This window comes from Channa argus, chromosome 1, assembly GCF_033026475.1.
Source record: "Channa argus isolate prfri chromosome 1, Channa argus male v1.0, whole genome shotgun sequence".
Lineage (NCBI taxonomy): Eukaryota > Metazoa > Chordata > Actinopteri > Anabantiformes > Channidae > Channa > Channa argus.
Window position 1 is genome coordinate 5027390 of NC_090197.1, and position 19724 is coordinate 5047113.

General features: G+C 44.1%; 1 protein-coding gene across 1 annotated transcript in view; it reads left to right on the top strand.

The window, feature by feature from the left end:
• Window positions 1–1051: 1051 nt before the first annotated feature.
• dbpa (D site albumin promoter binding protein a) overlaps window positions 1052–19724 on the top strand; it is a 29711-nt gene continuing 11038 nt past the window's right edge. The window contains exons 1-3 of the mRNA XM_067521333.1: window positions 1052–2239; window positions 8461–8729; window positions 10399–10618. Of these exons, the coding sequence (XP_067377434.1) occupies window positions 2044–2239; window positions 8461–8729; window positions 10399–10618 (685 nt within the window). The 5' untranslated portion in view covers window positions 1052–2043. The remainder of the gene's footprint in view (window positions 2240–8460; window positions 8730–10398; window positions 10619–19724) is intronic.

The following is a 19724-nucleotide window of genomic DNA, read 5'->3' on the forward strand; positions in this document are numbered from 1 at the left end:
TGATCCAAGGAGCAGCCCCCTTCCCCCGCCTCCTCTTGTCTTCCCCCCCTCCTCTCCCCTCCACCGGCGCGTCACGTGGCCGTGGCATGGGGAAACCTCTGGGCGGAGACTGTGACCTATTTTTATCCAATAAGAAGCCGAGAACGGCAGCGAGTGACCCAGTTTCAGCCAATCGCAGCGCGACTGAATCGCCGGTAGGCAACAGTCGGCGCGTGCCGGGGCCATGTGCGCGTTTGGTGCGGAGAGCGCGAGAGGCAGATAGGGACATTTGACAGGGAGCAACACGGGCAAACCGGTGTTTTTTTATGAGATGAGACACAGTTTAACTCTATAAACTGTGACGGCTTTAAAATATGTTCTAGCCTATAAGTAAGAAACCTTCAGCTTGTAGGTAAATTACACCTGTAAGTTTAGCAAAGTGAAGCGTCACATTTGAATCCAAAACGGAGTAAACATGGTGTGAGCGCCTGGTCCCGGGTTTGCTTTGCAGGGGCAGCTTATTTAGATTGATCCAACACCTGCCACCTTCGGGGTAATAATGGCTAGAATCCTCATTATAATAATAAATAATCACATTTTCACATTAAGAGGAAACGCAAACATCCTGATGTCACCGCACCGTGGATGCAGTTTTCAGACAGCACTCTTCGTTGTTTTGGCCTCGGTGTTTAAATGCCAGAGAGAAGGAGAGAGGGGCGGGATGCACTCGCGCTGCAACGCTTTCTGCTGCTGCTCCCTATTGGCTGAAATTGACAAATATGTTTATGTAAATATGTGGTTCGTTCATGGATTGTAGGAATAATAAGATACAAGATGAACATCTATGGGTGAACTCACAATAGATACAGCAAAATGGGTAAGAACAATGGAACTGTAATGCAACTCAATAAATGTTACAGTTAGCCTCACAACTTAGGAGCCAACGTCTCTACTTTATCATGTACCCATTCAAATACACACACTCAGAGCAATGATATGTGGAAGTTCATGTTTACGAGCTCTTCATGTTCCATGAATCCATCACAGTGGGGGGGGATATTTAAAAGGGGGCGTTACCGTGGGGCGTGTCGCTTTGCCTACAACGAACCACGCCCCCAAGGTCCTTTCCCCGTGAGTGGTGACGTCACACGCGCGGCCCGTGTTGGTTCCAGCTGACCGAGAGAGAAGGAGGGAGGCAGAGAGGACGACAGGAAGAGAAGCGCGCGCACGTGTGTGTGTATGTGTGTGTGTGAGAGAGAGAGCGAGAGAGAGAGAGAGCAAAGGAGGGAGGGAGGAAAATAAGAGCCATCAGCCCCATCTATCTGACTCCCATACCACTGAATATTATTCTTTTTTTTCCGGGGGGGAATCTCTTTATTTCCTTCATCTTCTTTTTTCGCTCGGTTTGTTTTGGCTGTTTTGTGTCGTTCCTGGACACTTGTCCCGCCGCCGCCGCCACTCGACTCTCCCCCTGCTGTAATCCGCTTTCATTGCATGGAACTACAGACATCCGCGTTCATTTCTGATTTGATTTTGCTTTTCTTTTCTCCCTCCGGACTACACATTCCCCCCCAGCGACCGAGCTAGAGACGCACCGGACCCGGACGAGTCGCCGTTTGTTTGCTTTACCTCCACAAACTCAAAGTGGACTTCATTCCTCCAGCGCCTCTAGGATCCAGTTTGTCTTCCTGTGTGCGCGTTTCTCGGAGTTTAATGAGGAAAAAAAGGGGGGGGGGGACAAATGAAAGCAACTCCTGAAGGCTCTGCCAGTCCAAAGAGGATGAAGACGACTCGCTCGACTTGGTGCCATTTTGGAGATAAATGCCCCTTTTGCGTTTAGTCACTTTACCCGCTTCTCTCATGGGACGGGCGGAAAAGCGGGATATCAGGTGGTGATCTTGAGCGTCACCTGTCCGCGCACCTTTTGACGGCGCGCCTGTCAATTAGCAGCCTATCACTAACTGGATTATTGGGATCTTGAACTTGGAGTCTACAGATTGCTCCACTCCACCTCCTCTCCTCCCCCCCCCTCCTCCTCCTCCTCCTCTTGCTCCCCTCAACGTTATGTCAAGGCCTCTCACTCAGCTCCTACCGCCTGATCTCCCCACCGGGGCCACCAGCCCCCAGTTTGGGGGCAGCAACCCGACTGGAAGTGGCCCCCAAGGCGGACACCTGACCTCCATGACCAACCTGAAGTCCCTGCTCCAGCTGCCAATCAAAGCCGACCACAGAGCCACCAAGGACTGCTGCGATATGAAAGGTGAGTGTGTGCACGTGTGTGCGTGTGCACGAGAGGGGATCCTATAGGTGAAAACGTCTTAAAGGGACACACGAACATCACGGACAAATCCCCACTTTTAATGCACTGTAAGTGATGCAGTATGGTGACTTCTGTGAAAGTATAAATGCAGCTTCAAAGCCCGAACAGAGACATTGTCTGAATACTATACGAACTGGTCCACTCAGCAGTTAGTCCGTGACAGGAAATTAATTGGTTTCGAACTTTTGACAATATATAGGGTTAAGGATTTTCTTCTTCCCTGTATCAAATATCATATTCTTCTAGAATGTATTTTCTTTTTTTTCTCCCTGTAATACATGAACATCATAGCTGTGGGAAGTTATAATGGGCATATTGAATTAAAATTACTTTGAATTACATTTAAATTGAAAAAAAAAACCAAACACATGTTGGATTAAATGCGGATCAAAATATCTGTTGGTTGCAGCCACGATATAAGGGAAACAGTACAAACATTAAAGAGTCTCGAACTCAAAATAACACTAAGCTGAAACATCGCTGGGAATATTACAGTGATTATTCGTGTGTGTGTGTTTGTGTGTGTGTGTCTGTGCATGTGACTGAGTGGGTAGGTGTGATTGTAAAAAACAAAAAAACAAACAGAGGCCCTGTTTGTCCAACACACGCACACACACACACACACACACACTTATATGCACATTGTGTTTCTTCCTCCTTCTGTCCTGTTCTGTTTTTTGGTAATATTAAACGTTTCCTTTTTGCTGGTGAAATGAAGTGTTCAGGGAGGAGGAGGAGGAGGAGGTGGAGGTGGTGGTGGTGCAAGAGGGAGTAAAAAAAGCAACACAATCTGGAGAGCATAGCATCAAAATGCAGCCAAAGCAGGAGCAGCAGCCGAAGCAGCGTTGAATCGGATTTGCTGAGGGAAAAAAACAAAAAAACAAAAAGTGCGATTGAATTGTTTCCCATCCACCAGCTGCCATGACAAATATTACCCAGGCTGCCTGTCCTTCCTCTCCCCTCTCTGCTGTGGGGATGTCATCACTCCCAGTCAGCTGCTGTCTCTCTCTCTCACAAACGCACACGCTCGCTCTTGCAGACTTGTGAGGACCGAGGATGCTGCTCTGATACGAATTTCCCTGCACTTGCTGCGTTAACCTTAAAATCAGAGACATCCCAATTAGGATCTGTCAGGAGCGAGTCGTCATCAGGACAGCTGTCTGTCCACAGGCACAAAAGTGTGTGTGTGTGTGTGTGTGCCACGGAGTCTAATTGTCCAACGGCTCCCCTTTGGTTAGCGGCCCCTTGTGGCTTCTTTGTGCACTTGCATCCCTTTTTTTCTCCATTTTTTTTTTTTTTTTTTTTTTTTTTTGTTCGTTTGCATGAGGAGGAGGTGGTGATGGTGAGTCCGGCTGACAGGCTCTCCATGGAGCCAGAAAGCAGCTCAGAGGCCCCTGCTATAGGCCCATTGTCAGAGCCCAGAGAGCACATATTCTGCTAATGATAGGTGAAGCATTCAGGGCTGGAAAAAGGATGTTTGTGTGTGATGTGTTTGCATCGCCCTTGGCTCTTTTTTTTTTTTTTTTTTTTTTTTTCCTGCTCTTCTGTCTCTTCGCTCCTTCACTTCACCCTCCTGCTTCTTTTTCCCTTCCCTCCCTGGCTAGCTTTGTTTGACGCCTTCACAAACGCCCACTCTCATCTATCGCATCTCTGTCGTTCTCTCTCGAGTTGTTTTTTTTTTTTTTCCCTCTTGCACTTTTCCTGTCTCGCTCTCTTCTCTCGTCACATCACGCCGTCTTCCACTCTCTTTCTCCACGGCTCATTTGCATTTTTCTCAGGCTGTTGTCAGTCTTCAGCAAGCACACTGTCGTCCGTCCACTCTCCTTTTTCACAGACTCATTTTGTTTCCATCCTTTCCTTTCCCCCTCTTCTCCCTCTCACTGTCGCCTCTTTCCTGCCCTTCTGTCTCTGTCCTTTCACATTGCCTGAAAAACTCAATGGTGGTCAGGATCCACAGGTGTCAGAACACACGGTCCATCTCAGCTTGTTGTGTGTGGTTGAACGGACAATGTTTCCATTTCCAGTACTTTTTACTCCACTACTATATATACTGGTTACTTTCTGATGCAGATTCTTATTTCAAAATAAAATCAGATACTTGACTATGATGTTTTCTATTTAATATTTTGTCCTTTTCAAAAGTTGATTTTCACTTGTGTGTAGCCTTCAGCCTTTTTTTTTTTTATTGCTGCCATTTGAAAAGTTTATGAATAGAAGAAATGACATAAATAAATGAGGATGTTTCGCAGCAGACTGTCAGAAGTCAGGTTTTCTGAAAGGGTTGAAGCATGAAGACTTTCGATTTCCAGTGTTGGGGAAGCTAATCACAGCTTCGCATGCCGTTTCATTCTTGATAGATTTTCAATACGTAGGTACCAAATCGTACATTTGTTTTTGGATTGTATTGATTTATATTGGTCATTTTTATGTCTCTTGTGTCTGTATCCATGTTTGGACTTTATTGGTTTCTTTTTAGTCATGTTGTGTCAATTGTTGGGTCATCGTTGGGATGTTTTTGGTCATTTTCGCATGTGTTTCTCATCATCACTAGTGGTTTTGCATCTCGTGTGTGCTTTTAGCAGAGGCTCATGGATCCTCTGATCTCTCTGCTACAATATTAATAAGTGAGGTAGTTGAAATATGAAGGTAAGAGTAATATTAATATTATTAACTCGAGTAAAATTACTCGTGTTAATAATCTTACCTTAAAAGCAACTGGGCCCACATGTATTAAAATGCTGGTGATGGGAAACCAATTTTTTAGCTGTTGCATTTCACATTTCATCACCTTTTTTCTCTTTGTGTATTCTATCTTTTGGCTTTGTGACATTAAGAGTACAGAGTAGATTCAAATGATAATAACTCAGATATTACAGTCTCTGTCTCTCTGTAATTTCTTTGTGTATTTACATTTTTTTATGTAAATTTTTGCCATGTATTTCCATGTGTTTCTCTGCATTATTACTTTCTCTTCCTCCATAATCCTAGTTAGACATGTTGTTTTATTGCTGTTTTATTACCTTTTATTACTCAGCGGGGTTAATTGATATTTAATGTGGAATTTAAGAGATCGTCATTTTTAGAATAATGTTAACAAACGATAAATACTTAACAGTCTCGTTAGGAAAATGATTTGAAGGAGTTTATTTATTTTTTCTAGTGGTGGTTTATTGATGCCTGAAGTCTGTATCTATCTTTCCATCGGACTCCCTCCCTCCCTCTCTCACAAGGAGGTCAGAGTGCAGGGTCAGATAAGTCAGCTTTATTTATAGATGCCTTTTAATGACTGCGACTAAGTGCTTCACAGTAAGCAAAGGACATGAGCAAAGCACAAGCACTAACCTCTGTGGAGCTGTGTGTTTTGTTGATTGTTTGTCTTGCAAAAGACTTTCCGACAATCGCACTGCATCTTACCGTGTAATTTTCGCAGAAGACTCATCAGTCAGACATTTTTGTCGGCAGATAAATGCAGAAAGACCTCACGGATCTGGATCCAAAGCACAGTGATTCATCTCTGTTCATGAGCTTTTACACAGTGTGAGTCACTTGTTGAGGTGTTTTTTTGAAATGCATGAATAGGTAGAACGAGAGTGTTGTTGGTCATGTGAAGCGTACATCAACCAGGTGTGCGGTAATTATTATTTTTGTGCAATAATGTAGCCCTCAGGAAATCAAACAAGTAGTAGATGTTATAAAGCTGCTGTTGAACTTGTCTGAGTATCGATGGAAGCTCATCGTGCCAATAACGTGTGATATTCCGTTAATGATCCAATCACACCTCAGCTGATAATTTGTGAGACAAGCTCCCTGAGGGTAGAGAGGGGTAAGACAAAGTGAACTGGCATCTTCCAGCTTCGGACAGACTGAACAAACCTGATCCAGACAATCAGTAGTGTGTAGGTCAAGGTTAGTCAGAAAGCAAGCAGAGTAGGGGTCCTTGAGGACCAGCACTGAGAACTATTGTACTAGTCGGCATTCACAGGACCTCTAAAGGTGTCAGCAGCTTCTCCCTTGGGGTCTCCATGGACCGACTCCCATAGTCCATCCTGGTGCCGCTCATCCCCACAACATCCACGTGATGTAGAAACTGATTCATCAGCCTAAGCCAGCTTCTTCCACGGCGCCACGATCCAGTTATGATATGTCCATTGTGGCTACTTTGGGCTGGACCAGGGTCAGCGTGGGTGCTCTGAGGGGTCTGCTGTGCATGATGGACTGTTTGTTCTGACACCTTTCGAGCATATCATAGCCAGCATCACTGTTTTTATCAATGTGGGGTACGGTGGAACAGACAGTGCTTCCCTTCGCTCTCTACACACATCAGTGAGCCTTGCTGGTTCACTGGTTGTCCCTCTTTGGACCCCTTTTGGTAGAAACTGACCACTGCCTTTACAGTTTGGTCCTTAGATCCTTTTCCCGCTTCCATTACATCAAATTCGAGAACTGACTCTTCACCAGTCGCCCAATGTGTCCCGCTGCTTTTCAGGTTTCAATGTGTAGCGAGGTAATAAATGTTATTGACTTGAACTGTGAGGGGTTTTAATATTGTGGATGATCAGGTTACACCACATACACACACACACACACCCACACACACACAGTCGCCGCTGTTTTGTTTGCTTATTCTCAAGTGTTATTTGGTTTGTGCTACAAAAACCTGCGTGCTGTGTTTCCTGTAACCAACCAATGCATCTACTTATTTAAACCCATCTCACTGAAATCTATGTATAAACATCCACTTTGGGGGCTTTGCAGTCTGGCTTTGAATGCCTGATAATAGCCTTTGTATTCTGATAATCCTCAAATATTTTCCCAGGGTTCTGTCGCCTGGCATTGCTGCACACCAACAGGGGAAATAGTCTTAAATCAGTTGATCAGTTGATTTGATATAGCAGGATGCAGAGGTCTGGATCTCGCTGAGTCAGAAGGCTTGATGCACAAGAAGTTATGATAACGTAAAATCACAAAGCAAAGGTTGGGATTCTGCATCTGTTTCTGTGGCTGGAATCAAGTAGCTCAACCTTTGTCTCACTTGTCACATTTGCAGCAGAACATTACTGACTATTTTGGCATTGTAAAGGTGGGAAACCTGACTTTAAGTGAACCTGTCCAAAGTCAGTTGTTATTCTAAGCAAAGACAATGTTTATCAGTGTCAAATCAGGCCTGAACTGAGGGGTTGTAGAAGGAGGTTGTGCATGGACCAGAACACACTTTGAGCAAACTAGATCTAAAAAGGTTAAGGAAACGGATGGTTGGAATCCAATCAGCCTAAGTACCCACTTCTAAAATTCCACTTGATTGGAGACAGCTGCTGGTATTAGTGCAGAGTCTCAAATGATAAAACAGAATCTGTAGAATAAAGGGAAAAGAGCCAAAGTCAGCAAACCAACAAGTAATATCACCCTTAGCCCCAATAAGGCTGCAGAAGCTAAATCTCTGTCTGTGTTTGATTGAACAAAGTAGTTGTTCCTATGATTCCACATTTTCCTTTGTAAAATCTGATAATGTGTTATGTCTTTATTCAAAAGTCATCAAGTCTCCCTTTAACCCACACAGGACAAAGTTAAAGAACGGCCGGCTGTTGACACAGATTGGTGCTGAGAAGTGAAACACCTGTTTCTGAGCGTGTTTTTATAAAAGTCTGTGTGTGTTTGATGCATAGCTTCAGGAGATAAACCTTGGGACCATTATGTCAAAGTATCAGTGGGAAATACAAAACCTGCTGAGTGGATCAATTATTTGTTTTAGTTCAGAATAATTTAATCCCAAAACCCAAAATGGGACATTTGCTCTAAAGCAAACACAATGTGCTGAAAAGAAAAAAAAACTTACTAAATTACTTAACACTTTTCACTGTGTAGTTTGAGCTGCATTTGTGATCTTCTAGACTCTTTCCCAGCCCTGAATACTAAAGCGAGCTCTCTTTTTTATGTTGAAATTTGTTTCATTTGCACTTCTTTATCTTCCTTTGTTGATGTCTGTTATCTTATCTTTTCTTTTGCCCTTCAATGCAAACACAGGCAAAGGGAGGAGGCCTGAGTTTCATTACTTTGTTTGGTCAGAAGGATGTTTTCAAAAGCCAACACAGCCTCTTTTAGCATGAAGGCAAAGTCTGTAACACTTGCACATAACAAACTGCTTGTCCTTTTGTCCTCTCCAGACAAAGACAAGTCCCTGGACTCGGATGAGGACTCGCTGGGGGTCAATGCTGGAGGGCCCGGTGCAGTAGGAGGAGCCCCGGGTTCTGGTGCACTGCGCCCCACTTCCCAATCAGCCTTCCTGGGCCCACTCCTGTGGGAGAGGACCCTGCCCTGTGACGGAGGCCTGTTCCAGCTGCAGTACATGGACCTGGAGGAGTTTCTGACCGAGAATGGGATGGGGATGCACAGCAATGGGCCCAGCTCCACCAGCGCCCAGATCCCCTCCCAGGTAAAGCTGACGGAGACCAAAACCCACAGCAGTAAGAGTTTGACTTCACCAACCTTTAGGGACAAGGTTTTAACCAACGAGTAACCGTAAAGGAAATAAACAAAATAAAATCTGACTCTGGAATGGTCACAAAGTCACTTCATCGTCAGTCTTATGCTGCATTCACATCCTACAGTATGGAGTCCAACGCGTTGAGGTAGATGTACAGAAATGTCAAGACAAACTAAACAGTAGACAAAATAGATTTAGTTAATAGTACTTCTGTGCAAATAGGTGTCCCCTAACGGCCCAAACATGGTTCTCGCAAGTGCTCAAATGCAGAAGCGTTGAACTAACCAGGGTCTGTTTTGCACACCGTGGTGTGTGTCAGCAGAAAAATCACAACGTGTGGTCTGAGCGATGCAGCATGAAACGGCGAGAGAACGCCGATCCCATAACTTCAGCTGGAAACGGCCGTCACTTCCTCAGAGCTCTCGCTAAACACGCTTGATGGGAATTGTTACGCCGTCGCCTCTCTATTCAAATGTGACCGTTTTTCCTTGTGTGCAACAGGTGGCCGGCAGCAGCTCCTCACTGGATTCGTTTTACTGGTGTGAGCATTGTCAGTACCCAAACATTTGAAGCCAAGTTGATAAAAATGCAGTATTGTGTCAGTTTCTACTAATTTTTATGAATACTTTAGTGTATTTTGAGCATCTCCCTAAATATGTCATTACAATCCGCCCAGTATCCTCTCTGTCCTCCATTAGGCTGTTTAGAAGTATTGTTCTGATTCGCTGCAGGTGTGGCCTCCCCGTTCACTATCAGCCAATGGGACCATGACTTATTGAGTAATGAATACTCTCTAGCAGAGTGCTGCACCTATGCAATAGCAACAACTGGAAATCAACGGCTAATTCTGCCCTTGGGTTTCCATCTTAGGATAACGAACATTTTCCAGTCATCGCCTTTGTGGTCCGTGCAGTTTTACTCAAAAAACCCTAAATTTCCAGGTGCTTCCTTTAGGTTCCCGTTTGTATTGTGGTGCTTTCCAGGTCGAAGATGTGCGCGCAGGTCACTGTTGGCCTCATTTGGGAAACCGTCTGCATCAGGTTCATCAACATCAGCGTGTAAACCCACATTCTTCTCACGAAATTGTCATCGTATACGTGCTCCAGGGAACTTAACCTATGCTGCTTAAACAGATGTGCTCTGATATCAATGCTGCGGGAATAAGGGGAGGTTTGGCTAAAAGGCAGCATTAGCTCAATTTGTCACCACAGTTCTTACTAGCATTTTAATTTGGTCGTGACGCCATTTTTATATTTCCGTAGAAGATTGTGTGTCCATGCACGGCACTGTGGTACCATCTGCTGGTTTCAATCAAATCCAGCTATGTCCAACTATTAAGTCTATACAAGATCCACATCAACAGATGTGAAGAAGCCCAGTAACAGTTTGCCTCATCCTTTCAAAACAAAAGACCATTGTCTGCTTTTGGCATGTTAGTAAGAAGCACCTCTGTCGAGTACAAAGATTGGATTTTGCTCTGTAATATCTTTTGTGTGAAGTAACTTTGTCCCACACCTGAATTTCATTTTGGTTGGCTGGAGGAATCAACGGTGTCTCTGTCAGGAGACGTTTCATTCTGCTCATGTTTTGTAATTCTTCTCTCCCCCTTTGCTCCCAGAGCCCTCAGTCGGCAGTGCCCAACCAGAGCTCCCAGTGCCCCCCCACTTCTCCACCTCCCTGCTCCTCGTCTTCCTCCTCCATGTCCTCTTCGTCCTCCTCTTCCTCACTGCTGGGACTGGAGACCGTGCAGCCACAGCCGCCGCCGCCGCCCCCTCAGCAGCAGCAGCAGCCGCAGCAACAGCAGCAGGGCATGATGGGAGGAGCTGAGTGTCTACATGGTGAGTTAAGATTACAAAACATCCTGAGCGTGAGGCGGTGGTGGCGCTGTCGAGCGGTTTTATCCCATTTTGATCTGTTTAAATGGACTTTTTAATTGACTTTTCAAGGTCTCTACTAGTTTTCCATCGAATATTTACTTCATCGGTTACTGAATGAATACGTTTGAATAATAAAGCGTCTTTTTGGGTAGAAGTGAAAAAACATTTCTTCCCGTTGTAAGATTGAAACTGACATGTTCACATGACGAGGCAGCAGGGCCGCACCTCTTAAGGACACAGACCCCCTGACACGTTAAACCCAGTCCAACCATTTGACGCTTTTAACAATAACCAGAGTGGGATTTTCTCTAATTATATATCTGTGTGATAAATGGCTGGCACCCTGTTCTCCAACCCTCCTCAACTCCCTCCAACAGCCTGTTTTCGTCTGTTATGTATTCATAATTTATCGTTTCCTCTCTCTGCTTCTTTTGATGTGAACCAGAACTGCCAGAGCATCATCAGCAAAGCCTTTCCTTCTGTCAGTGAGTGTGTGTGTGTGTGTGTGTGTGTGTGTGTGTGTGTGTCTTTTATTTTTTTGTTGATGTTTGGGAGATTTCACAACCCTGACAACTTCCAATTCTGACTAATAGAAACCACAAAGCCCCTTTTTTTTTTTCTTTTACAATGCTGGCGGTTTTGTTTTTCATCCCGTGAGCCATCAAATGAATCACATCTAATTTTTTGATGATTTATTGATGACAGATTGCTACATCTCTGTAAATGTTCAGTGGTTATATAGACATTTAAAGGAAGGATGAGACAACGACGAGGCAACGTGGATGATTACAGACAGGGAGAGAGCAAACTTTTTGTGTGATCTTTGATGGAGAAGTTTCTTTTTCACCTCAGTTCATCTCTCAATAATCGTAAGTTTTATACGTATCCTTGAACTGAATCAACGGAGAGACGAAGACTGGGTCCTTGTTGGTCCATCATATTTGAAATATTCACTGTAATTGAAGACAGACTCCTGCCTGCCCTCCACTGAATAGAGCGATTGACCATACATGTTCATAAAAATATGCATCCGTGTCGATGTACATGGCTCCAGCTATTTGTCTGTAACTGTGCACAGGTGATGTTTTGTTTTTTTGCCGTCTGACTTGAGTCTTGAGTCAGGGCTTAAAATATTTACGGCACATTGGAGACACTTTAATTAACCTGAAGTTACGTAACACGAGGTCCCCGTGCTGTCGTTAATTGACCTTCGGGCTGTAAAGGTTATTTAGTGCTATGAAACGCATAATTAATTCATAACATATTGATTCTGTGGTCAACCGAGAGCAGTGCTGTAAGCTGTAACCCCACCACAGACGCATATCTATTTAAACCTGCCATTAACAGGGGACCTGTGTGTGGATTTGGAACATTTAATGATCAGGATGTAGACATGTGGTCAGATAGAGCACATTTAGAGTTGGCTCACGTCCGTACAGTGTGAGAGTATCCTTAAAGAAAATACACCAAACCAGCTGAACCTTGCAGCAGAAAGTAGTAAGTTGCAATGTGGTCACGTTTTTTTTTTTTTGCAGATAATGCATCGAGTTACAGATCACATGTCGGTACAAGGTGTTAATGGGGCCGTGTTCAGTTCGTAGTGGTTTAGTCATGTTTCTGGCTCCAACAATTTCTCTCTTTTAGCTTGGTTTTTCATCTCCAGCAGCTGCTGAGAGAAATATCAGGCGCTTTAGCTGCTTGACTCTGCACAGTGTTCGCCAGCTAGTCACCAGCTATTTCGGTCAACTGCTGCACATGCAATATAAAGTGTGTTTCTGAGAGCTTGCAGAGTGAAAACAGCAAAGTGGGGCTGTGACACTGACTGTTAAACACAAGCACTGGACGCTGAAGCCAATGGATGCTGTCCCGTCTCCCCCCGTTCATGTTATGGGCCATAAAACCAAAACAATAGGCTGAAAGAAGCTAAAACATTAGTTTGCAGACAAAATATATCCAAGTAAAACTACAATGTTGCAAATGGTTCTGCAGGTTTGAACATATTTGGCTGCACAACATACATTTGTTATGATGGAAACACATGTGGACACTTAATTTAATTAGGTTCCATCAGAGTAAGATTTAATTCCTGCTCTGTTGTTTGAAATATTGTTTGGAAAATCTTGCCAGACTGGTTGTGAGGGATGGTTCTGATCCCAGAGAGATAATCATTTCCACGCACCATATTTTTGCCCGTGTTGTATTCAGGCTTTCACGTATTACTCCACAAAAGCCGAATACAATGAGTACATCGTATTCCCAGCTGGAGGCCAACTGCCCGGCGGAAACAGATTGTGAAATCCGACCCGGCCAGAAACAATAAAAGAGGAGAGGCTTCACTGTGAAGAAGAGCGGCGGAGTAGCTTGAATAAAAAATGTAATTGAAAGTGAGATGGCTGAAAGACAGCAGCCACAGCCTCAACCGTGCAGAGAGCTGCTAACTGAGGAGAGAATAGCACTGGATACTGCTGCAAGCCTCGCAGGGTGCGTGTGTGTCTTTGTATCTGCTCTGAGTGCTTCTGTGAGCGTCTGTAGACGCACACCACCAGTGCGTGTTGGCGTGCACGCGTGCCTTCACATGTGCACGTGCTGCACACTGAACTTTGAACATGCATACGAGAGTGTCCTCTTTGCCTTGGCATTTGCATGCAGCTGTGTATGCTTTAATGCGCACACGCTCTCATCTGTGTGTGTTCGTGTGTGTCGTGCAGTGTACTAGCTTTTTATTCGGAATTCTAAACACGTGACTGGGCTGAGCATGATGCTTCCAGCCAGAAATCCCTCAGGTCGTTGTGGAGCTGAAGTGTTACTACAGAGCTTCAGCGAGAGAGAATCAACCGAGGAGATAAATGGAAAATAGAGTGGAAATAATAATCTGATCCACATGCACATGTTTCAGTGGAACAGGTCAGGGGGGAGGGGGGAACCTAGAAATACGGATGAAACCGTAGGTGTACTGTGAGGAATCGTGACATGTGTTGTCTTGATTTAATTTTCTAAAAAGTTACGGTGATTTTTGGCGAAATGAACAAACATGTCACCGGATTTTTCTGGCTGACGCGGTTTTATTTTTTATTTTTTGTGGGCAACAACAAGGCGTCTACGGCACAGACGAACGCGCTAGTAGAGACAATTCATTATTTTGGTGTCTTTGTGGCGATTGTTAAAAAAGGATTAATGAAAAAAATGACTTATCCTTTAGTGGATGAAAAAAAAAGGATCCAACAGCTACACATGAAGACATTTTAACGGCTGATAAATAGAGAATAAAGAAGCTAATGAACGTTTGCTCATGTCCTTTAAGTAATTCAGCATAATATGGGCGTTAAGTAGTTTGTGGTGCGAATAGTATTATTTTATATTTTTTTTAAACATTAAATCTGAATACAGGCCTCTTTTTTTTTTCAAAGGTGACGACAGCTATTAAATCGGAAATGCAGCAAAATATATGTTGCCATAGCACATTTATGCGGCGGCATTAACATAAAATAGCACTTATGTTCACTTTAAAAAGTTTAAACTAACTAGTTTCAGTTTTGAGGGAGTCAGAGGCGATTGAGGCTTTTGCAGATTCAGGCCAATTTAACATGTAAACACAGACGATGTGAAACCACATCTGCCACCTGCAGCATTCCTGCTTTCTTTTGGGTTACTCTGGTTTCCTCCTAAAGTCCAGTTAGATTAGCTGGAGACACTAAATTGCTGTGGTGTAAGACTGGTAGTATGTCCTGAGAAGGACGGATGGACGGATGGATGGATGGATGCATTTGAGTTAGAGACAATTACAGAAACGGACAACAACAACCTAATTTAAGCACCAACTGTTCTGTGATTGTCATCATTGCTGAGAAAGCTAAAATATGGACGAAGTACATCATGAATAATACAAATGTTTTGTAAAGAAAGCAGGTGGTGGAGGAAACCGAGCAGTCTGGGCTCCTCTAAACAACCCTAAGTGAATAGAATATCATGTACGTATAAAAATTAGCTACAAGGGACGTGTACTATGTGAGCAGTATTTACAAGGCGCTACACAGACAACCGTGGGCCTTTTATAGGCAAAACTTCAGAAAGGAACTGTGGACTGGAACTGTCTCTTATTTTGCTGTGAAGAAGAAACTGTCCTTGGCTCAGTGACTCAGTAAAAAAAAAAACATGAATCACCTTTAATCTCAGTTTATATCAGGCTGCGTCTTCGACACTTCCAGGTCAGTTCTCCCCGTCAGAAGCCCCATTAATCAAAACCCGAATTTTTAACCTCCGATTCCTGAGCCTGTGTGTGCCAGAGGACAGATGAACTCGGTGAACTGTAGGCAGATTGCAAAGGTGGCGTTTAATGAGGTTCGTTCATTAAACTGAGCGCGAACTGACTCACAGACAAACGAGTAGTGTGACAGTTGGACACGAGGCACCGTGAGAGACATGTGTCAAATCTGACTAACCACCTCAATTTAAGCAGTTGTTCTTTAGCCTGAGGCTGAACTTCCCAGCACACTACATGGGAATCTGTTAAATTTTTTAAATCCTGCTGACAGACATGAGACATGCAGAGCGTGAAAGCAGAAGTGGTGAGGCTTCCGTGGAAAGTCCAGATGAAATCAAACAGCAATATGAGAATATGGCTTGAATTATGCATTTATAGCATCTCTGTGTTTACACACAGCAGCTAAGTTAGAAGCGCATTAATTGACATTAACATATGATTTAGTTTAACTTATTTATTGACTAGACTGCTGCAGAGTTCAGCCTCATTATTAAATTATGTCTTGTGCAAAGCTCAGTGGGACTGTGCAGATTTCACTTTTGTGCGATGTCACTTTGGCCTCAGATGAACTGATCCTGTGCACAACCACAAAGCAGTGAGAACATTTAAATTAGCCAAACAGTGCAGCTAAATGCCAGTTAGCACGTAGGTGCTACGTCTTCATGAAAGGGAACGATTGTCCGTACCTGCAGGTCTTCGTTCGTCCTTGAAAAAACGGAAAGCAGGCTGTGGATGCAAACCGTTAAAAGGCAGTGTTTTCGTGCTCGTGTCGCACCACTTTCGCTCACTGCCGTTTGGTGGTTTCTTATTTTTCCTTCCAGATGAATACGTATTGCTGTCACTGTCCTATTTGAATGTTCAGCTGAAATGAAATATGAGTAGAGGGTCTCTGTGTGTGTGTGCTCTCTTGGCTTCTTTGTTTGCATGCTTTTCTCACCTCATGCACTGATTGGCTAAGCTGACTGTGTCCAGCACTGATACAACATGCCGACTGGGGTCTGAACTTGAAAAACCAGGGTGACAGAGGCTCATCAACGGGCCAGTGTTGGGTGCATTGCATCGACGCGGGAGGCTTCGGTGATCTACTGCAGCCCTCGTCACTCCAGTCACTGCCTTTTGCACATGGACAATCTAAAAGCTGGTTAGACCGTCCGTGACCTAAGCAAAGGCTTAGCTGAGTTTCTTCTTTTAACCCAAGAGCTGAAACCAGAAACTCGAGTCCCCAATAAACCTTACGTACTGTAAATAAAACCTAGTTTAATTCTACTGCGTGAATGTGCATGAGCTGAGCTGACGCTCTGTCTCTTTAAAACACGAGAGTGCAGCATAATGTGATTTAACGTTCAGGGCTGTGATTAGTCCTGGTGAGCGAAGGGTTAAACCAGACACTGACTCTGCACACTGTTAACACTGCTCAGAGAGAGAGCAGTGCCGGAGGGGGAGAGCGAGCGCCCAGGCAAGAGTGTTGGCTTTGCATGATTTCAAGTCTCTCTCGCTCTCTCACACGCTCGGGCCATGTGCAGCCGCCACGTCACGTGCCTCTGCAGAGAGCACTGGAGCGAGAGAGCCAGCATGCCAGAGACAGAGCGAGAGAGAGAGAGGGGAAGCAGCAAAGATTACAGAGCGAATAAACACTGAGGGGAAAGCGAAAAAGAGAAAGAAAGACGACCACAGTGGCAGAGAATTTTAGACACCATTTTTATTATGAATATATTAACAGACACAATGTGCAAATTGACACATTTTCCATGTCGGCATGTCCAAAAACGAGCTCTTCCTCTGCCTCACATCACATCTGTCCCATCAACAACCAGCCCCGTGTGTCACGATTAGTGAAAGGAGCAACTGAGGTAATGCTTTTAATTCACAGGTTTTATATTGTTTTAGTTCATTTCCTGGAAATATTCCTTCCAATTTCCAGAAGGAACGCGGGCCTTTAGTTGGAAATGGCCGTGATATTGACATTGAACTATTATCTAATTGGAAAATAATCAGATGGTCCAAGGAAAAACAGCTTCAATTGATTTATTATTATAATCAGGATTGGAAAGAAACAAAGTAGGAAATTGTGAAATAAGCAAGTAGATTAGACATCAAGAGCCATAGGAGGGATTTTAATTTGTTTGTCATATCAACAGAAAATAGTTTTCCAGCAGCTGAAAACCACAGACGAGCACTTTCACCAATCAGCAGCCTAAATGTCAATGATATGAATATCATTAACCGGATCTACAGTGAATGCCGGGTCAAAGCCACGAGCACTTGTTAGTCAAACAGAGACGGTACCGGAAAATGGGCCCTCATCATCATCCTGGTTGGTTATTTTGGTGGAATCATGTTAATGTTCAATTATAATACCAAACGCTGCAGACGTCTGTGTGAAAGCAGAAACAGAGGCAGCTCAACGAACAGACGGGAGTCACAACAGCATTGATCGGATTTTCTTAATGACTGTATGCTAGAGCCTCTCCAATATGCAAATGACCTTTAGAGGAGTGAGTCATACAGGACGACCTTTCGTTCGATCGGCCACCTCTGGTTAAAGGCAGCGTGCAGCACGGCCACACTGAGCCCTGCATCGTGCTCGTCGGATCCCACCTCTCTGTGATCTGGGCTTTCGATTGTTCCTGGAATCGCCATATTTCAACCACTGCACCCGAATTCCATCTATCCGTCCTCTTAACCCTAAGTGTTCGCCGGGTGCCACCTTATCTCAGGGCTGACGCCGAGACACCTACAGGCAACTTTACAGTCACCGCTTAACCCGACTGCATGGATGCACCAAACCTGCTGATGTGTTGGAAGCAGGAAACACGCTTAGCGACTCCACAGCTAAATACCAGAGTGGTTTGCATGTCAGGACTAGTCAGATCTTATTGGTCCTGTTCAGTAACAGTTGGCAGAGACAATTGTCAAGTGTTTGCTGTGTAAAGATTCTCGGGTTTAGTCTGGACCCAGTCTCTGTCCTGTAAGGCAAGAAGATTTTTTTTACACATGTTTAATATTGATGACCTTACCTGCGACTGAAGACATCACAACTCAGGCAGAACTTATTTTATAAAGTTATTTTACCTTCATCTGCCTCTGTAGACTCTATAGTCCACATTGTCCTACCTTTACATCCATCATTTTCCCTTGAGGTTTGAAGGGATGTCTATCTCCAGAACGTCCACTCATTTAGTGTGTCGTCAGGTGTGTTGCTACTTCCGTCCGAGACTAGAAATTTGTGATAGTTGTTGGACACAGTCTTGACAGTCTTAGCTAGTCTTCAGGTGTGTCCCCGGCTTTAGTGACTTTGACGAAGTCCAAACTGTGACGGCTAGACGACGGCAGACACAGCAGTTCTGCGGGGGTTTTCCCAGCATGCAGTGTTCAGAGGGTCTTAAAGTAGGTGAAGCCAATCACAGAGTCACGGCTCACTAAGCCTCACGGGACAAACTTAATGGTCCGCACCCCGTTCTTGTCGACCGCATGTCAAAGTCTCCTTGCGCCAAACACTGAACCCCCAACAGCCCATCCCCAGCAGTGGGGAGGGTTGCATCAGGAAGGGCACCTGGTGTAAAAACTGTGCCAAATCAACATGCCGACTAATGACCCTCTGTGGCGACCCTGAACTTAAGCGATAAGCCGAAAAGGCTTATCGCAAATACAAAATAAGCAAATAAAAATAAAGTATATGACATTTCAGGCACCGGAACTAATGAGCATACAGGAGCTTCTGGTGAGGAGAGTCAAGTTTTTATTATTCCCTGTTGGAAAATACAACAGCAATGTACAAATAACTGGGGTTTTGACCTTGAGTCCTGGATTATTGAGCGTCTGCCCACATGGAGTCAGATCTGATACATATCTGTATCGTGTTTTTGTTTGTGCATAATTCAGATGAACAGGTTTGGTTGCAGGGCATCTGCAGGTCTTAGAAAGTTTTAGAATAAAGGCCTTGGAAGGTCCACAAAAAAAAAAAAAGCCCTGAATTTCATTGACAAAAGTCTTTAACTTTGACTGCACAAGCTTAGCTCCAGCTCTCCATTACTGCAGCTCATTCAGTTTCTCATATCACCAGCAATTCTATGAAGTCATTGTAGGATAAGATTGTAAATGACAGTAATTTGTCCTAAAATGTCTTCATAGCTGCACATTCATTCTTCTGTTGGTGTAAAAGGTACAGAGCTGCTTTTTTTTTTTTTTTTATCTAAAGGAACAAACTCCTGATGTTTAGACACAAATGCAAAGAGTCTGCGAGTGTCCACTGTGCTATTATCTGATCTGAGCCGTGAGAGAGGGAGGAGGCTGCAGTGACATAACTCCCAGTCAGTGTGTTGACATAAGGAACGAGACTCCTGGGGTGTGTCACCTGGACTGATTGTGTCTGTGTGTGTGTGTGTGTGTGTGTGTGTGTGTGTTTGTCCGTCCTCTGTTGTTCCTGCACACTCATGTGACCGTGCACGTGCCTGACGGTGTGTTTGTTTGTACATGCAAGGCCATTTCCCGCTCTGCCCGGGTGTGTACACGCGTGAACAAATAGTTTTACACATGTCGTGTAGGCGCAAAGCTGCTGAGGTAGAAGTTTGCACCCAACCGGGATCTGTATCACATCACATTAACAGTATCACCTGTACAGTATCGGGTGGTAACAATTATTTCTATCTATTTTTTGGGGGGGGGTTTAAAATTTTACTTAGTACAATTGTTTTCCACCCTTGTTGAATTATGGGTTGAATAATAACTGATAATTTAGTTGGGTGATGACACAGGTATAGTACAAGTATCTAAAAACATGAAGGTCCTTAAGTAAAGGGACCATTG